We start from the raw sequence: 18,537 nt of genomic DNA on the forward strand, positions 1-18,537 counted from the left end.
GTGTGTGTGTGTGTGTGTGTGTGTGTGTGTGTGTCTCAGGTATTGATCATGTTTTTGGGTCATAAATGTGTTTAAACAGTCTCATGTGGGGACTCGCCTCTCCTTTGGGGACAAAAAAAGTCCTCATAATGTAAATCATTCATTTTGGGGTGAAGACTTGTTTAAAATGAAGGCACAGTTTGGGTTAGGTAAGTAGTGGTTATGGTAAGGGTATGTCTACAGGAAATGTACAATGGTGCTTGAAAGCTTGTGTTAGAGTTTTCTCTGTTTCTGCATATATATGACCTAAAACGTTGTGTTAAAACTAGATAAAAGGAACTCAATTAAAGAAATGAGACAAACACATTAAAGTCCATGTAAAGGAAAATCAAGTTTCTTTTGAAACACATTATACATGTTAACAAATATGGTAAAATGGCTCCAGGGCTCCCCCTAGAAAATTTCAAAGTCAAAACCCCCACCTTTAAATTAGACGTAGATGTATGAAATTTGATAGACAGATGTACCATCTCCAGACTTAAAAAAGCCTCCTGGAGCCATACCCTAAGTCCAACAGGAAGTCAGCCATTTTGAATCTACTTTGCATTTTTTTTTCACAAAGTGAAGCCATTGAGAGGCGTTGTACTTTAACAAACTCCTCCTAGAGATTTAACCCCAGCAACTTCAAATTTGGTAGGTGACATCTAAAGACCTTTGCCATGCTAAATTGCAAAGCTTTTCAGCTTGCATGGAACGCCCTTGGCGTGGCATGCCAGTCAATTTTGCTCTAAACATGTTTGGGGCATTAAACAGGAAGTTGTTGTAACTCCTCTTTGCATCGTCCAATCTGCCCCAAATTTCTCATGTTTTGTAAAAGTCCAAGCCTGAAAACATCTACTTGTTAATATTGAGTCAGTCATAGTCATAGCGCCACCTACTGACAACAGGAAATCAATGTTACGTGACAAACATCTGATTTAGATTAAATTTACATTGTATGGTCTAAACATGATATACAGGAACATGATGTATAATTAGTGGGTGTTCTCTAGCGCCACATAGTGGACACATGAAGTGACAGTTATCTCCTACATGCAATGTCCAATATTTGTGAAAATGTTTATACATGTTAGTTGCCCTCTGGTTAATGTATTGCTGCATTATTTTATCGCTTTTGTAGTATTGTCTACAGGAAACAGGGAGTGAATCCTAAATAACATAGTTCATCAAATGTATACACAATTTCCAATATGTCATTATCAGCTCCAAATACTGCACACAGGAAATAATATTTTACCCATTCACACAGTGTCTGATAAGACTGACAATTCAGAGCCATGTAAAGAAACCTCCAGTAGTATTTTTCATTGTTAAATCAAGCTTCAATTACATATGCTGTGGTACAGAGATGTAGACTTGGGCACTATTGAGCAATATTTGCTATTAATTGTCACTAATGTGAATTTTACACTGTTGATATCTCTGAGTCTGTAGGTTAATCCAGGTTGAGAATGTGGTTACATTGCATGTATGGTAAAACTTTACAAGGTCTAAATATAGACAATATATATATATATATATATATATATATATATATATTGCAAATGAAATTTGTATGTTGGATATGTCACCATTTCATTATCTTAAAAATGTTGAAGCTATGACTGGTAAAACAATGTGCAGACTACATTTTGCATTCAAAAAATAATTCTCTGTTTTTTATGAGGCATTATATCATTATAATCTATTTAAAATTGACTTAAAAATGTTGGATTATTCATACATTTAAAAGTGTGATTGTATTTTCTATACAAACCTTTTATAGGAAATGACGAACTCCTTTGACTTTAATTTCATACTTTAACAGTGGTGGAAGAAGTATTATTTTGCTTACCAACAGTACGTAAATAAAACAATATAACATTTACCTTAATTCAATATTTTATTGCATTTGTTTTTTTTCTTGTTTTATCAGACATAAAACACATACACAATGCTCAGACACACACACAAAAAATAGCATAACTTACATCACAAACAAGAACAGAAACAACAGACCTACCATATATATACATATATATACACATATACGCATATAGCAATACCTTGTACATACATACCCATATTTTGAAATTAAACATTCATATCTAAGAAAATCTCCCTTAACATCCAATATATCATTCAGAAAACAGATGTGATTAAATAAAAATAGAGGCCAGCATACAGGTTTATTGTCTATACATATATTGCATTTGTTAATAATAAACTTTAAACCATGGAGAGAGGACTGATAAAGTTAATCTGAATGTCAAAATTTCTTCTTTTAAATCGTAGGTGAAGTGAAGATTAGACCTTTACTGTTACTGATTTTACAGCGGAGACTCTTAATGTTGCTATCCAGTGAAAATCTCACATGTCCAACTTTGGAGATTACTCTCATTTTTTTCCATTGTCACGTTGCACTTTGGGGCAACTCAAAATTCGTCATTAAAATGGTGTGTAATTTCAAACAGCTGGTGTGACAGTAATTCTCAGCAGAAAACTCACAAGCCCATATGTACACTGAAATAGTTATTGGTCTCTGTGATTGTTCCTCCTGTTCATACTTGCCCTGAAGTACTGCCAGACTTAAATGTAAGTGATGGGAGTCAAATACTCAGTCCCTGTTTTATGAAAAACTGCATTGTTAGATTCTACTTTGGGTAGAATGAAGGTTCAATAGCCTGAGTTAGACAAAATCAAGTGTGTACCCTCCACATCTGCAGCTTTTTCAATATGAGATTCCTAAAATAAAGAACTTCAAAACACAAGACAAAATAGACCCAAAATAACAGAGGAAAATGTATCCTTTATACTTCAGACATGGACGTTCAGAACTGTATATTCGTATTGTGGTTGGTGCAGAGAAGCTGTGGTGCCTCACTCTGAAACTGAATGCATGCATATTACAATCCCAACATGCATGTATTGTCACGTAATTACCAGTAATCCACACAAGACCAGTTCTTCTCTCATTCTTAATTTCCTCTGTGGTTTAGTTACACAGGAAGTCACACTTGACAACACGCCCTGCAAGGCTCTGAGAGACACAAAGAAGAAATCTAGAGAAACAGAAGAGTCAAAGCAATAATCTTTATAAACATTATTACTGTACTTGTTTGAAGATTTCTTCTCCATGTCATTTTCCACTAAGCAAACACTTACTGTATCTTTGATTTGTATAATCTTAATAGGTACAAATCTTTCCTTTCAGTTTTCAGACTAACAAGATGTTGCATCCGTTGATCTTACTTCTCTTATTACAGTCATGGGGAGGTAATTTCAATGAAACATGCTTGAGTAACACATGAATGTATGTGAATGTGCTGGAAAGCAAAGAATACAATTCAACTTCACAAAAAGAGAAAAGAAATCCTTTTTATGTAAGTGCAATGAATGAGATGAAATTTAAAAAAAAATAAATGAATGCTTTACTGACATCAAAACTAATATTAAATTATAAAAAAAAGATAATTAATTCAACAAGAAAGGAAGGGTTAGAGTCTACAGTTAAGCAGCTCTGTGAGGCTGCACTTCACAACACCAAATGAGGTTTCCAATGTGAATTCTGCTGAAATTTCCAACATCTTAGGATCTAATGCCAGTATTTTTATAATTACCTAAGAGATTATAGATCAAAAATACTTTTTGTGCTTTTACCAACTAAATAAAAATGAAAATACACAGAGTTACCAGTTTACTTTAACTATAGTCAGATTACCCTGCATTAGTGAGTACAGATCAATTTTATATGTTTGCCTGTTATTGACTAATTGAATATTATACTGTTAAATAGCTTTAACTTGTGTAATTTTAAAATACCACCTGAATAAGTGGTACATGAATACACAACGTTTTTTCCAGCTCAACAGAGATTCAGTATTTAAAAATTAAAGGAAAAAAGGTTTTGTAGTAACAAGGTGAAAGGGTCTCTTCAGATAAATTTAATGTTTGAAAAGTTGAAAATATCAGTCAATCATACAATTGGAACACCGTGAGAGAGACAAGAGTTCATTCCCACACTCTCTTTTCAAATCTCATTTAGTTTCTCTTTCTGTCCGTCTGCAGCTGCTGAGATAGAAGGTCACACTGGTTGTGGTTAGAAAAACAGGGAAGTGAAAGAGTGAGAAACAGCATATTGAAAGTCACTGACTTCACCTTGCAGTGAGAAACTTATGACTGTCTTCAGTGTCTGCATATACACTACACTGGCTGAGGACTTTTTTATTCTTGATTCAACGAGGACACATCTGTTAGTATTCTTTGAACTTTTTTGGATTCACAGAAGTTCAGGATGATTCACCTGACACATCATTATTTATTAAGGCCTGATCACCGAGTAGTGTGAAGGCCCCATTGCAATGCAAGGAATTATTGTTTTTTTTCAAAAACTCACGAAACTTTGCATATGCATCAGAAGAGATGAACATTTATATATTTTATGGGTCTTGGGCATAGGTGCACTAAGCAGAGCGACTTCAACTCTGCCAAGCTTTTGAGTTTTCATGGAACGCACTTGACGTGGCATGTCGGTCAATTTGCACGATTCACCATAAAACAGGAAGTTGTTGTAACTTGACTTTACATTATCATCATATCTGCCCCAAATTTCTCATGTTTAATAAGAGTCCAGGCCTGAACACGTCTACATGTAAATATTGAATCATAGTCATAGCATCACCTACTGGCAACAGGAGGTCAGCCTTATATGAGAAACATCATCTGATTTACATGAAATTTACATGGTGTGGTCTACACGATGTACAGCAACATGGTGTTCTCTAGCACCACATAGTGGACACAGGAAGTGATAATTATCTCCTACATGCAATGACCAGTATTCACGAAAATGTATATCCATGTTAGTTGCATTACTATTTCACTTATGTAGTATTATCTATAGGCAACAGGAAGTGAGGCCTGAATGACACATAGTTCATCAAATGTACACACAATTTCCAATAAGTCATCTCCAGCGCCACGTACTGCACACAGACAATAATATTTTTCCAATTCACACAGTTTCAGATAATCCTGAAAATTCAGAGCCATGTAAAGAGGCCTCCATTAGTGACACCACAGCTGCCGCTCCCTCCGACGAGGGTGAGGGCCCGTTCATCGCTGCTTGCAGCTTTAAGTATTATCATTGTAGTAGGCCATTGCATTCTTGAGGGGCTTGGGATGCTCGAAAACTCACAAAAGTTGGCACACACGTCAGAAATGATGATGTGCACTCCGCACGATGACACAGACATAGACATAGACATGGACAAAGACACTGCAAAGTCAGAACTAGGAGAGGCTGCCACAAACGTCGGTTGTGCTGCCATCACACCAGTTCATGGAGAGAGAGAATACCACCTAGAAGGAGCCCTTAATTTCTCTTCTTGTCTTCACAAAATAACTCTTCAGGTAGCAGTTGACAGGTAGCTAGTTGCTTTGATTTAAAAAATATATCCAAAGATGATATTTCCTCTTCTGTTCTTGCTGATTAAAGCTGTTATCTCTTCTTTAGAGTCTTTTCTGATGATTATTTAAGGTTTGCCGGTACAACTCAGAATTCGTTTTTTCATCAACGATTGCAAGCCGTTCTAGTCCAGAGGCACCAAAACAGGCTCCAACCATGATACCGCCACCACCATATTTCACAGATGGTATATGGCTCTTATACTGAAATGCAGTGTTTGCTCGTTGCCAAAAATAACGCCTCTCATCCAAGTCAAAAAGCCTTCTGGTGTATCCACATGGCTTTGAGCAAATCACAATTTGATTTGATCTTAAGGTCACGATTTTCTTTAACTGATGGCTATGCTACTGTTTGACTATCAAGTCTTTATTTGTAAAGATCAACAGATCATTGGTTTTATGCCTTGACAACTGTCATCTATGTTTTCAAATTCTTCTTTAAAAAGATAGCCTACATGGTATCAAGTGTGATAAAACCGCCTTTTTTGGGGGGAATGTATCGCACTAAGGCCATAAGGTCAAATTTAAATAATTTAATTAAAATGTAATAATAACTTATTTCACCAATCAATTGAGAACAAACTGTTAAACACGGAAATTAAAAGAAGAGCCACTAGATGGCAGATGGATACTTTACAACAACAGTTTGAGTTTCCTCCAAGGATTAAGCCTGGTGGCTTTTTACAGGTGAGGAAACATGTTAAACTTAAAAAGTTTAAGTTTAAGCGTTGCATTTTTTAGATGGTCCCATCTCACAGCCGGCTGTACAAAGAGACTAATGCTACTTGTCCAGCTCGGGGGTCTTCTCGTTTTGATGAAAATTAGGTTGTAGCTTGTTTACCTTACTATGGTAGGAAAGAGGCCTCATTTGTGTTTTAACAAAGTTTCGCTTATGAGTTATGGAACCGGGAAGTTTGAATCTGTCAATATATTTCCAACTTCACTAAGGTGTGTAGCATAGCCTACAAACTGTAGTTTTTCTGTCAACGACATGTCCTTTGTTTAAATTACTCATTGGAAAGGAACACCAGTGACTTCAGGGAAGTAGGAGGATTTTCCAGTACTGTTATTTCTCCATCATCTCCGACTCCAGCAGAGGCCGTGGTGTCTCACAGGACCCACCCAGGCGGGATGGAGAGAAAAAACAACTGTGAGAAACATTGATTCCTGCTTTTGATTTTAAAGGTCGAAAACCGAAAGCTCATTTCAATCGATTTTTGATTTGGAATAGAAATTGTGACACCCCTAGTGGTGTTGAATGTCCTCCATTGGTACAAGATCTGCAGTCAGTCAACTGGTGGAGTCCAAACTCTTTAGAAATGGTTTTGTAAGTCTTTCCAGCCCGGTGAGCATCAACAACTCTTCTTCCAAGGTCCTCACAAACCTGTGCTGTGAAGCTCAGACTTTGATAGTGAAGACCCAGATTTCTCTTCTTTAAATAAGGCAGGGCCTCTCAGACTCACACCTGATTGTCATCCCATTTATTGAAACACCCGACTGTAATTTCCCCTTCAAATGAACTGATAATTCTAGAGGTTCATATACTTTTGCCTCACACAAATATGTAACGTTGGATCATTTTCCTCAAGAACTAAATGAACAAGTGTAAGGTTTTTGTCTCACTTGTTTAATTGGGTTCCCTTTATCTTGTTTTAGGACTTCTAAAGGACTCACAAACACCACTGTAAGTCAGTGTAATGTCCTCTGAAGTCATCAAAACACGACTGTGTGTGTGTGTGTGTGTGTGTGTGTGTGTGTGTGTGTGTGTGTGTGTGTGTGTGTCAGAGATAGGGGTGGGTGATATGACCCTAAAATATTATCACAATAATTTCAGCGTATTTCTGTGATAATGATATTCTTGACAATATGACAAAATACTCCTGGAGGGATTATTGTCTCTCCTCGTATTCAAAAAGCTGCTTCTGCTTGAAGTAAATTTGTTGTGTTGCCCCCTTTTGTTGTTATAGTCTTCTTGCTCGTCTTACATATTACTGAAGTTTGTTGTACATCTGAGCTTTTGTCCACAACCCAAAGATAATCAGTTTACTATCATAGAGCACTAAAGAAACAAGAAAATAGTTCATATTCACATTTAAGAAGCTGAAATTAGATTAGGTAGACAGGTATTTTTCCTTAAAAAATGACTCAAAATGATTAATTTTAAGATTATAAAAAAAGGGTGCAATTAATTGAATAATAGGCAAATAATCAATTAATTGTTGCAGCTCTAAAATCAAGTCCTCTGGAACATTTTTATGTCTTTATAAGAGATTAAAATTGAGGGATTACAGGAAATGAGGGGAGACAGAGGGGGGATGTATCTGAAAGTTGTATCCAGGGTCCATTATTTACCTGTTATGGTACATCTGTGAGAAATGTGTCAAATGACTTATTCCTCCTGTACATTTATTTATGTGAAGTATATTTATAATATATAATATGGCTGTAGAGCTGGAACAATTAGTCAATGAATCAAAAAGCTGACAGACGATGAATCTATAATTATTTTATTTTTTCTGTTTAATATAATTGGAAATTAAATATCTTTTGGTTTTTGGACTCACTAGGAATAACTGCTTGCAGCCCTACTTTAATCACTCTGTTGCCTTATCTGACTTATACCTGCAACTAAATTATTTATTTATTATTTATAATTAATATAATTACTTTGGTCGTTGATTAATCTGCTAATTGTTTTTTCAATTAAGTGTTTTGTTATAAAACATCAGAAAATAATGAAAAATGCTCATCCTAGTTTCCAGAGTCTATGAAGTCTTCAAATGTCTTGTTTTGAATGACCAACAGACCAAAAAGCTGGATTAAGTGATTGATTAACATTTCTTCAGTATTCTTGTTTGAAAAATGGTTAAAATGACTAATTGATCATCAAAATAGTGGTTGATAATTTTTCTTTTATTGGTTAGCTAATCGCTTAATCAGCTAATCATTTCAGCTCTAATCAGACTATTTCTTTTTTTCAGGCTGAATTAGTACCAAATTTAACTTATACTACCACACACTGATTTGTACCTTCATGATGGATCAATAGCTGTGCATCTGGGGTTTCTTGTGCTCCTGTTAAGGTGCATCTGTGAGAAATGTACTTTCTGTACAAAAATGTACCTCTGCTGTAGATTATTTTGCAGGTTTCTCTACAAACGTTTTCTTATCAATGTATTCTTTTGCGGAAATATTTTTAGGAATTGTTTTTATTGGGCTGAACATTTGGAGATTGAGATTATGAGTAACTGAGTAAATGTGTGGAGTAAACCTGTTATTTATTTATTTTTCTTAATTTCTTGTTGCTGTGATCATGTTAGAAATAAACATTTTGTTTACCATTTAAATGCATATCGGACAACAGAGGTGTGCATAAAGTCTAAGAACAATATGTTGTTCTGCAACATTCTTTTTTTTAAATGTTTACAGCTTCATGACCCTCAGCAGCAGCAACTGATGAAAATAGGATGGAGGAAGGTAAGTGCACAGTTATTATGTACGCAGTGATCTCACTAAATGTTACTCACTGAGTGCAGATCGTCTACAACAAGCTAAACATAAAACCAGAAACTGACAACGAATAGTTGAACCGTGGAAGGATATTTTGATCAGGTCATCTTGATTAAGGGTTTTTAAAATCCATTGTTTCAAATTAACACTGTATGCATTTTAGTTTACTACACTTCATATGAAATATGTTCTGATGCACACTGATTATAGCCTCATAATATCTTTCAACTTTGTGTCAGTAATCACTGTTTTCAATTTGAGACTCAATTGGTGAATACAGTTGAGAATCTAATTAGGTGAATATAATATACAGTATAAAGTTCATTAACACAGTACTTTGAATACAAGCCTGATATGTCATTTGATTACACTTTTCTTGCTTTTGAAATGTTTCTGAAATCCTCGCAGGAAAACCTCACTGAAAATAAATATTTACTCACCTCCTGTGGGCCTAAAATTTGACTTTGAAAAGTTTATAGCTTTCTCTTTTTGTAGGTGACAGCAGCTGTATTCAGATTCACAGATTTACAGTGGTTTTCTGGTGTAGGATTTGGGGTCTATGGTTAATGAAGGCTCCCGCTTGATACTCCACCATAGCTCTGTATTTAATTTTTGTTTTGAGATGTTTTTTTCTTAGTGACCTGGGGATCTCTGATTTATGATGGCTCAAGCCTGATCCTTCTCAAAGCCCCATTTACTATGTGATGAAATTATATATGATTGTACTACTTGTATGCCTCACTTAAAAACTACAATTCCCAAGAGGTGGAGTGTCTACCACCAGGATGTGAACAGGTGCATTGCATGCTGCCATTGATTAGAATGGGATTATTTATCTTTACCTGCCTGTTCATTACTGAATCTTGTCTGTTCTGATGAAGGTCTGATAGACAGAAAGCTCAAACTAAAGTGTGCGGAAATCTCTTTTATCAAGTTTGGATTCATTGATGCTTCCAGCGCCTTACAAAGATTTAGCTGGGTGGAGCAGTGGTCATCCTGCATGATCCTGTTTCTACAGATAAAATAATTCACTTGATGTTACTAAAGAAATGTATACACACACAAGTAGTTTGTAAAAACAGGCATACAGTATGTGATCTATTGGACAAATATTATTCATTCAATTATTAGCTTGTGCAATATGGGTGATGTAATCTTACCACATCCACATTTCTAAAACATACACATCAGTTAATCTGTTCTCAATAAAATAAAGAGTTTGTGTATTTACCCAATAAACATTTTCTTTGAACTTAGCAGGTAGAAACAATGACATCTGTTATATAGCTACACCAACATCACCATCATGAGATGCAATGAGAAACTATTTTAGTGTTTCTTTTCTAGTGGATGAAATGTACTGTATGCCTCATTAATGTTTTGATTATTCCAGGTAGCAACAATGGCAGCTGTTAAAGAGATGCTTTTGGAAACCCTGAATGATTTGAGTTATCAGCAGTTAAAGGACGTCTTGCAGTTGACCGTCTCCCAGAAGGACCTCCAAGACATCTCACTGATTGATTGACACAGAAAACAGTGCAGACATATTGAATCTGATGTTCAAGAAAATGAACAGATCAGATCTGGTTCAGAGGTTATCAGACACCAGCTCTTATAAAGGTAAGATAAAGAAGACAAAAACTGTCACGTTACACTATCATGTGTCTAATGAATACATCTAATAAATTATTTTAAAAATGCAACAAATCATTAATTAAATCAACATCTGTCTGACATGTAACACCTGGTAGGAACTTTAGAGATCTAGGCTATCTTCTACTTTGAGTGGAAGTTAGTTAGCCTAGCTTGCTAGCTTACACTTTCTGAGTGGAAAACAAACTTAACAGCACAATGGATCCTCCCAAATGTTAAATGTTGTAAAGTGACAGACGTCTTAAGTTGCTAATGTTAAATAACCAAGGCTGTGTGGCAGGCCCGGACTGGGACTTTTCCCAGGGGCCTGGCCTGCTAAATGGCCCAGCAGGCCTGTTGCAGGCCACAGTTTTGTTTTTGTTTTTTTGGACCCTGAACACAACACTGCCCTGCCCGCTGTGACAGTCAGGCGGTAGAAGGAGAGAGCTAGTTAGTCGAGAGAGACAGAGACAGAGAGAGAGTAGTTGGCGATTACAGGTTTGGTTTGGCAGTAAGCGCATTTAGAAATGACTGAGCAGCAAGATGGATGGTGGAGAAAATAGGAAGAGCGGAGCAGAGAGGGAAAGAGAAAAAAAGAAAGGCGCTTGCAAGAGATGCAGCTAAATGCCGCCATGTTAGTCAGTGAATAAACATGCTAGCTAGTTAATTTTTGCTACCTAGCTAACGTAGCTAATGTTACTGATGCATCATCATCGTCCGATGTCAATGTTAAAGCAGCCAAGAAACTGGACAATCAATAATAAAAGTGGTAGTCCCCTTTCTAATGTCAGTAGTTTGTTATTCACATGCAGTTAAATTCACCAGAATGTGGGAAATCAAGTATTCGTAACCCCCAGACCCCCCTCTTAAAAGGTAGCCTAACTGAGGCTATATTCTACGCTATATTTCCCAGCTTGAATGATTTTCCCAGTCCAGACCTGCTGTTTGGGCTTGTTGAAAAAGGGGGGGAAAAAGTCTTGTATCATTGTTATCAGGACTATGACATTCTCCAGTCAGTAGCACAGTAGGGAAGTTAACATTGCAGCCCTCAGATGTCAGTGAGGCTCAGATGCTGATTTCACAAATGTTTCCAAAGACGGTTTTGTCTTCTTTGAAAAGTGAAATTGACTCACAACAGCTGATTATAGATCATATTTCCGTCCAAACAAAGTGAGGAGAATCCCAGTTTCAGTTTGACTCAGCAAAACATTAGGTACAACTGACAGTATAATTCATCAAAGATTATTTTGTGAGGTGATAATCTTTACATAAAGACGTTCATATTTGTTGTACTTTTATATTGGATTCTGTTATATTTCAAAGCTTTTGTTGGGCCGTGGCTACAAGTTTGGCTATCAGCAATAATGAACGATTATCAAAGATAATTGTTAATTATTAAAATCAATAAAATTATCAATAAGAATTAATAATAACGGGGCACCACCCTGGACTCAGGGAAAAAGATAGCCAATTCAGTCTCAAAGTGTACTAATCTATGAATTTGGGACTTTGATTAATAATTAATTTAATAACTATAAACAAAATCACCATATCAATAGCTAGTCAAGGTTGAAGGATTTGGAGTTCTTTACAGAGCAGAGGTTGGCAAAACTCATTCTTGTGCAACATTAAAACAGACAACAGGTATATCCAAAAGCATTTATTTAACAAAAGGGTAAAAGCAACACACAATACTAATCTAGCTAAGTGTATCTATATACAAGTGTGAATGTGTGAGTGTGTGTGTGTAGGGAAGACAATAGCAAGATGGCTGCAGTCACCTGGTGACTGAGCACATGGCATGCCGACACTTTGGCTGATAAAGGGAACTACAGGGATAAAAGGCCAGACCATGTGGTGTCTTGAACCAAAGTTTGCCAAACTAGGTTTTAACCTCTTAACTGTGTGGTTCTCTATTCAAGGCCAAATGGTGTATGCTAAAGGTGCCAGGTTAAAACAAGGTTAGTTGCATGCAAGGCCTAGTTACTGGATGTAACATGTGTTAAGCATGCTAACATTAACCTAGCGGTGTGGCTATGCAGTAACTTGACTATAGGCAACAAGGACATCACAACAACAGTTCAATGTATAACCTTAACCAAATCAATACACGTACAGTACATTGTTTGAGTTTAACATTCTTGCTTAGCCGTACTATGCTTCACTGTGTTGCTAGACTATGCCCAGTTGTTACCAGTCCATGAAGGAAGAGATGCTTTGTGGTGTCCTGCTTTGTAGCTGGTGAATCCGTGGGTGAGTCAGGCTGAGAAGGCTTTGGCTCTGAAGCTGAAAGATGCAGGCGTTGCTGGGGAGAGAGCACTCCAGTCGTGCAGAGGGCCCAGGTCACTCCTTGGTGTAGAGTTAGCGGCAAGCTAACTCCATTTCGCGGCTCCTGTACTTGTTAAACTGGCCAGCAGACTTGTGTGTTAGCTGCTGGCACAAGGAAACTTAGTTTCTGAGTCTTAGGCAGGCTCTCGCGTCTTCTGCCGTAGAGAAGACTGTGTGTGTCTGCTGTGAGCAGGCCACACAAGAGAGCAGAGAGCTGCTCCAGCAGCTGCTGGAGGTGTGAAAGAGAGCAAGGAGCTGCTCCTGCTGCAGCTCGTGGAGAAAAGAGCGAAAGATAAGAGGGGAATCTCTAGTTTTGATAACCTGGATCCATGGGTGGAGCTTCACACTTTGGGTGCGAACCCCCAGGGCTCAGGTTTCTTGGAGTCTTGAAACATGTGGTAAACTGTGGTCCACATGTAGTCCCAACACTTTTAACGATATGATATTCAACCTCTCTTCTTTCTCTATGATTATGGTTCATGATGTCAGAAGCAGCAGAGGAGAATTTAGTGTTATTGCAACCAAATCTGACTAAAACTGATTAAAGTCTGATGTTTAATCAGTCTTGAGTCATTTTCTATTTTCTTTCTCCTCAGGGCTGCAGTGGTCTTCACTGCTCCAGAAAGTGAGTAATGTCACATAAACACACTTTACACAACACAGCTTTCAACGCATAGCTGCTGGTTGAAAATGATCCTCATCTTGACCACTATAAATAATGATACAAACCAGTGGTATCATTTCATCTGATGGTGCTCACCAAACTGAAGCAGGTTTCTGATTGAGATTTCAAGCTTAAATATTATACTATATACTATAGTATATTATATTATAGACTTTTTTTATTCAAGTTTGATGGTTAATAGGTGGAAAGAGTTTTTAAACCAGAAATTTCACAGCTGCTGTTGCAGCAATAAGAACATGTGATCAGGTGGACATGCAATAAATCACAATTACTAATAACCAGTTTATACAAATAAATGAAATGAATCACACTTTGTCTTATTTTGTGTAATATAATAATATTAGTTGTTATAATACTCACATGATTTAAATGTTTACATTGATGCAGAGACATCAGTGTTTTATATTACATAAATGCCCTCTGATCATTTTGAATCCATCAGGACGTTACAATGACACCAGTAAAGGAGAAGCTTTTGGAAACACTGGAAGAATTAAGTCTCACTGAGAAATTAAAGGGGCCCCTGCAGGACCCTCCACTGAGAGGCTCCCAAAGACTCGGAAAAAGTAAAAAGATGGATCTGGTGCAGAGTTTGTCAGACACCAGCTCAGGATCCAAAGGTAAGTTGTGTGAAAAAAAGAAATAAATTCCAATATCAAACATTTGATATGCAGAGCGGGGTCTTACTCTACTTTAATGTTACTCTTTTTTATTTCATCATTCAAAATACATTGTGGACAGTCAGGCAGCCATTTGAATATGTGTTTGTTTTGATTGTTATAGATGCCATTAACACAAGCAAAGATACTTACCGTATGCTGTATAGTCACTGTAGTCAATGACTGTAGATCAGTCACTGGTTTTAAATTGTCCACAGCAACAACAAGCCAAAAGTAAACTCAGAATAACTAGACTCCTACATATAGCATAGTTTCCAAAACGACATCTGCTGTTTGAAGAAGCGAGATCTTTTCAAAGGGTTTTTTCTCTCAAGTTAGCAAAAAACAAAAAAAACACAAGCAGCTTCCTAAAAGTCTACTGGTTAAGGTTCATACCACATAAGTGTAATGGACTGGTTTCATTGCAGTCTGTTGCATGTCATAACTCACTCTGTCTGCTCATATTCTGTCTGCTTCTTGTCTGTTCAATCAAACAAATGAAACAATTATATTATTAATAATACAAAACTAAAAACGACACTATGTAGCATGACAGCAACATCAACTTTCATTACTTTACATATTTGATGTTGGTCACTATTCAGTTGTTTACTGTAATGTCTGTATATACAAAACAAATAAAGTTATATGATTTTTCCTGTATTTTTATTGTATAATCCTCTCATGAGGAATTGTCATTTCATTAGCTACATGTAGCTAGCTTGTACATTGTACATAACAGAAGTCCTATGAAGCGCCGCCACTTTTCCTCAACTTAGACTTTACTCGGCAGTAAGTTCTGCATAACATATTGATCTCATATAGGAGCAGCGCTACGAGCACATAGTGCTAAAGCAGCAAAATATCTGGAAAGTTACTATATGATTCCATTTATAAATATAACATCATTTAAAACGTTGTCTGATGTGTTTTAACAAGGGCCTTCAGGAAGCTCGGAGTTTGAGGCTCGTGGAAGCATTACGGTAATCCCTTTCATTCATTCATCTGCTCACTTGTTTATTTGTTCATTTGTGTAACGTTGTAAAATTAGTGATTAAACAGGAAGAAATCCACTTATTTACAAATGTGACTGTCCTCTGATGCAGGACTCCAGTGACTGGACTACAGTTGAACCTGAAGTGATCAGAACAGATGCAGATGAGGCTCCAACTTACAGGTAAAAATAACATCTTCAATATTGCGTCACAACAAACTGGAACCATTGAAAAAAGCTTGGTTTTGATATTTTTCAGGATCTTTTTCATGCCATATTACAGTAATTGTGGTAATGCTACATTTAACTGGCAATAAAATGAAGGCAGCTACTGGTTAAGTTTACATTTACTCCATTGAGTCCCTACAGTGTTTTTAACTGACGGTTGTTTTATCTTGTCTCATTCTATCATTTTAATTTTTTTAGTTTTTCTTGTTTTATCATAAATGTTATGATTCTCAGCTTTTATGTCAAGCACTTTGTGTTGCATTTTATGCATGAATTGTACTACATAAACACACTTTCTTATTATTATGAAGTATTTTGTGCATATACAAGGACTCATTTCTCTCTTTCAGCCTACAGTCTGATGCAGGAAAGTTTGAATGCAGTGTGTCAGGCCTGCGATGGGTCTGTGAAGAAAAGGTCAGCTTTAAGTACCAGTTCTGCTCTTGGGAAGAACACGTGGAGAGAATGAAAAGCTTACAATACATGCCTGCAGGTCCCCTACTGAACATCAGAGTCACTGCTGGGAAGTTAAATGAAGTGCACCTGCCACACTGGATCTGCACAGGTAGGTAGACATGAAGAAATAATGAAAGATGTATTTAAATGTATTCTGATACGATCCCTTTCTCCTCACTAAATGTGTGTGCTTGTATTTTGTGCAGATGATTCCACAATATTAGACAAGTTTGCTGTCCTACACAGAGATGGCTGTGGAGATGTTGTTGAAGACGTGTCTGAGGTCACATCATCCCATGTCAAGTTATCTGAACCAAGTTTCTCTCTCAGAGGGCTTCTGATGAAACTTGGCTTTCCAGTGAAGATAGACTGCAAAGTGTTAATCTACTATAAACCAAACACAACGCCCCTCAATCTACATGTGTATCTGATCCCGCATGATCCTGCTCTACAACAGGTTATTTAATATCTTACTGTCACAAATTCATAATATAATCAGACTTAAAAAGTCTGCAACTGAGTATTATGGCCAGTGGTGAAAAAAAGTGAAATTGTGAGAATAGAGTTGTGAAGTGGGAGGGGTCTCTGGTCACAGAAGGTTTTTTTTCCCCCTTTCTGTATAAAGATAAACAGCTGTCTGGACAAAACCAAGCACTCAATGTGCTTCAGCAGCTGCTTCACAAGGTTACACAACTCAGAATTTATTCCATTGGCTCATTGTATTTTGACTGCTGGTGTGATACACTAAGTATTTCCTCACTGATGAAATATACTCTAACTTCATTTTTAATGAAGGCTGCTCTCACCTGTTTACTCATTAAATCACAATTCTACAGCAGAGTATTATATATTAAATAAAATATGCTTTTCAAATTTGCAGCTTTATTTTCATAACATGAACTTTTCCTCAATATCATGACTAATCTCACAGTTCATTTTTTTCCCAACAGTGGCTCTAATACTATATTGTAAAAACCATATTACTTGTTCATGTACTTCAAAACACAGGTGACAATGTTTGCTATTGTAACCTTTAAGCAGTTTTGTAGTGTATTGTTTTTGTTTCCAGATGGCGGACAAGGTGGAATCCTCAGAGGGATACAAATGGATCCGTAAGCCACGTCCAGATAGGTACCTGAGAGTGAAACAAAAATTCCTCCTCACAGCAGACATAGACAGAGCAGAAATTGTCACAAAGGTACAGTTTGTACTGTCTGTCATTTATCATTTATGTAGTGAATTGCTGTTATAATTTGTACTGTTTGTCAGTTTTTACATTTCAGTCAGCCAACTCACATGGAGTAGATTATTAGTTAAATGTAGAACATTAATGTTTAGCGTCTAGGCTCTGATGTTTTGACTCCTCACAAGGAAACATTGATCTCACACAGCAGGAAGTTGGGAGCGACGATACAAACTTCCCTCCCAGGGGAAGATAGACTCAGAGCCTCCAGGTGGATGCTGGGGTGGAGGGCTTTGAAATGCTGTAGGCCTACAAACAGCAGCAATCAAACATAGCTTGTATGAGCGGTGTGGCAGCAGGAATGCAGCAAAAGTGTGAGCAGAGTACTGACGACTTAAGTACACCAACAAGAATATAAGGGTGCGTTTGATATATGTCACAGTGAGGGGAGTATGGCTTGTGAGTGGAGCAGCAACTTGAGTTGGGCTTCCTGAACTAGCTTGCAGGCGTTGCTTCAGTTATTTGGTGAATTGTGGTTCAGACATATTGTATGAAAGAGAAAATAGGATCAAAGCCATTGCAAGGTGTGCAAATGGTGTGGTCACACATGGCCTTGCACATTTTAACTATCTTCTATTTCAATTAGATAGATTTATTGTATTTGTGTTAATATTGTTGTGGATATTTTGAGTGATGGTCAGCACCTCAGTGGAGAAAAGTGGACACGAGCCTTTGATGTCTTAAAGCTGAAAAAGTTTATTGAAGCATTTGGCCACGTGGAGAACCGAAAACAGTACCAGAGTGTTCTGCTCCGATGCTGTCTCTTTCCGTTCTGTCCTCTGAAGGTCTGAGTCCTAATCGTTATCAGCCTACAATATGAAAAATTAGTCTAATTTGTTCACTAGTGTCAATAATATCTACGCATCCACCCATCTGTGTTGTCGAGGGAAGCCTCCTCTGACCTTGGTGACCATGGCAATGCTGATTTACCCTCTATCAGAGAGGTTTCTGCTTTCCCCAAAACATCACAGACAGCTGAAGCTGAAGCTGAAGGAGAAAATGTCCCCTTCCTGCTTAAGAATTACAGTGTGACCTCAAGGTCCAGGCTTGACCCAGTGTAACTCAATTTGTAACCCCTAAAGATGGAAAATTCCATATCAAATATATGATTTTTTAGATGTAACTGATGATGAAATTGAAGCCATTTTGCTGCAGGGATTTTGACACTTACGTTGTTCTTTTTTGACTAAGTCAGAAATATTGTAGGTGTCAGAAATTTAAATCATCTTAAACTCAGATTTGCAACCAGGCAGAAAACAGGGACGGTTTTTCCAACTTGGCTGCAGTTAAAAGCTGAACAATATGATGTGAACATGAC

At 37.0% G+C, this 18,537-nt stretch overlaps 3 protein-coding genes across 3 annotated transcripts in view; 2 read left to right on the forward strand and 1 right to left on the reverse strand.

Moving 5' to 3' along the window:
• The window catches only part of LOC137178782 (NACHT, LRR and PYD domains-containing protein 1b allele 2-like), a 123,983-nt gene that overhangs the window by 40,441 nt on the left and 65,005 nt on the right, over window positions 1–18,537 (forward strand). The window lies entirely within an intron of this gene.
• LOC137178785 (NACHT, LRR and PYD domains-containing protein 1 homolog) overlaps window positions 1–18,537 on the reverse strand; it is a 109,546-nt gene that overhangs the window by 7,782 nt on the left and 83,227 nt on the right. The gene's annotated exons all lie outside the window — the stretch shown is intronic.
• Window positions 9,541–18,010, forward strand: LOC137178777 (uncharacterized). The gene is made up of 9 exons (XM_067584000.1): window positions 9,541–10,614; window positions 13,551–13,579; window positions 14,082–14,259; window positions 15,238–15,281; window positions 15,405–15,475; window positions 15,871–16,085; window positions 16,183–16,259; window positions 17,046–17,174; window positions 18,005–18,010. Exons 1-9 carry the CDS (start codon window positions 10,551–10,553, stop codon window positions 18,008–18,010), a joined length of 813 nt encoding a protein of 270 aa, XP_067440101.1. The 5' UTR covers window positions 9,541–10,550.

Source organism: Thunnus thynnus, unplaced genomic scaffold (genome assembly GCF_963924715.1).
Source record: "Thunnus thynnus unplaced genomic scaffold, fThuThy2.1 SCAFFOLD_40, whole genome shotgun sequence".
Taxonomy (NCBI): domain Eukaryota; kingdom Metazoa; phylum Chordata; class Actinopteri; order Scombriformes; family Scombridae; genus Thunnus; species Thunnus thynnus.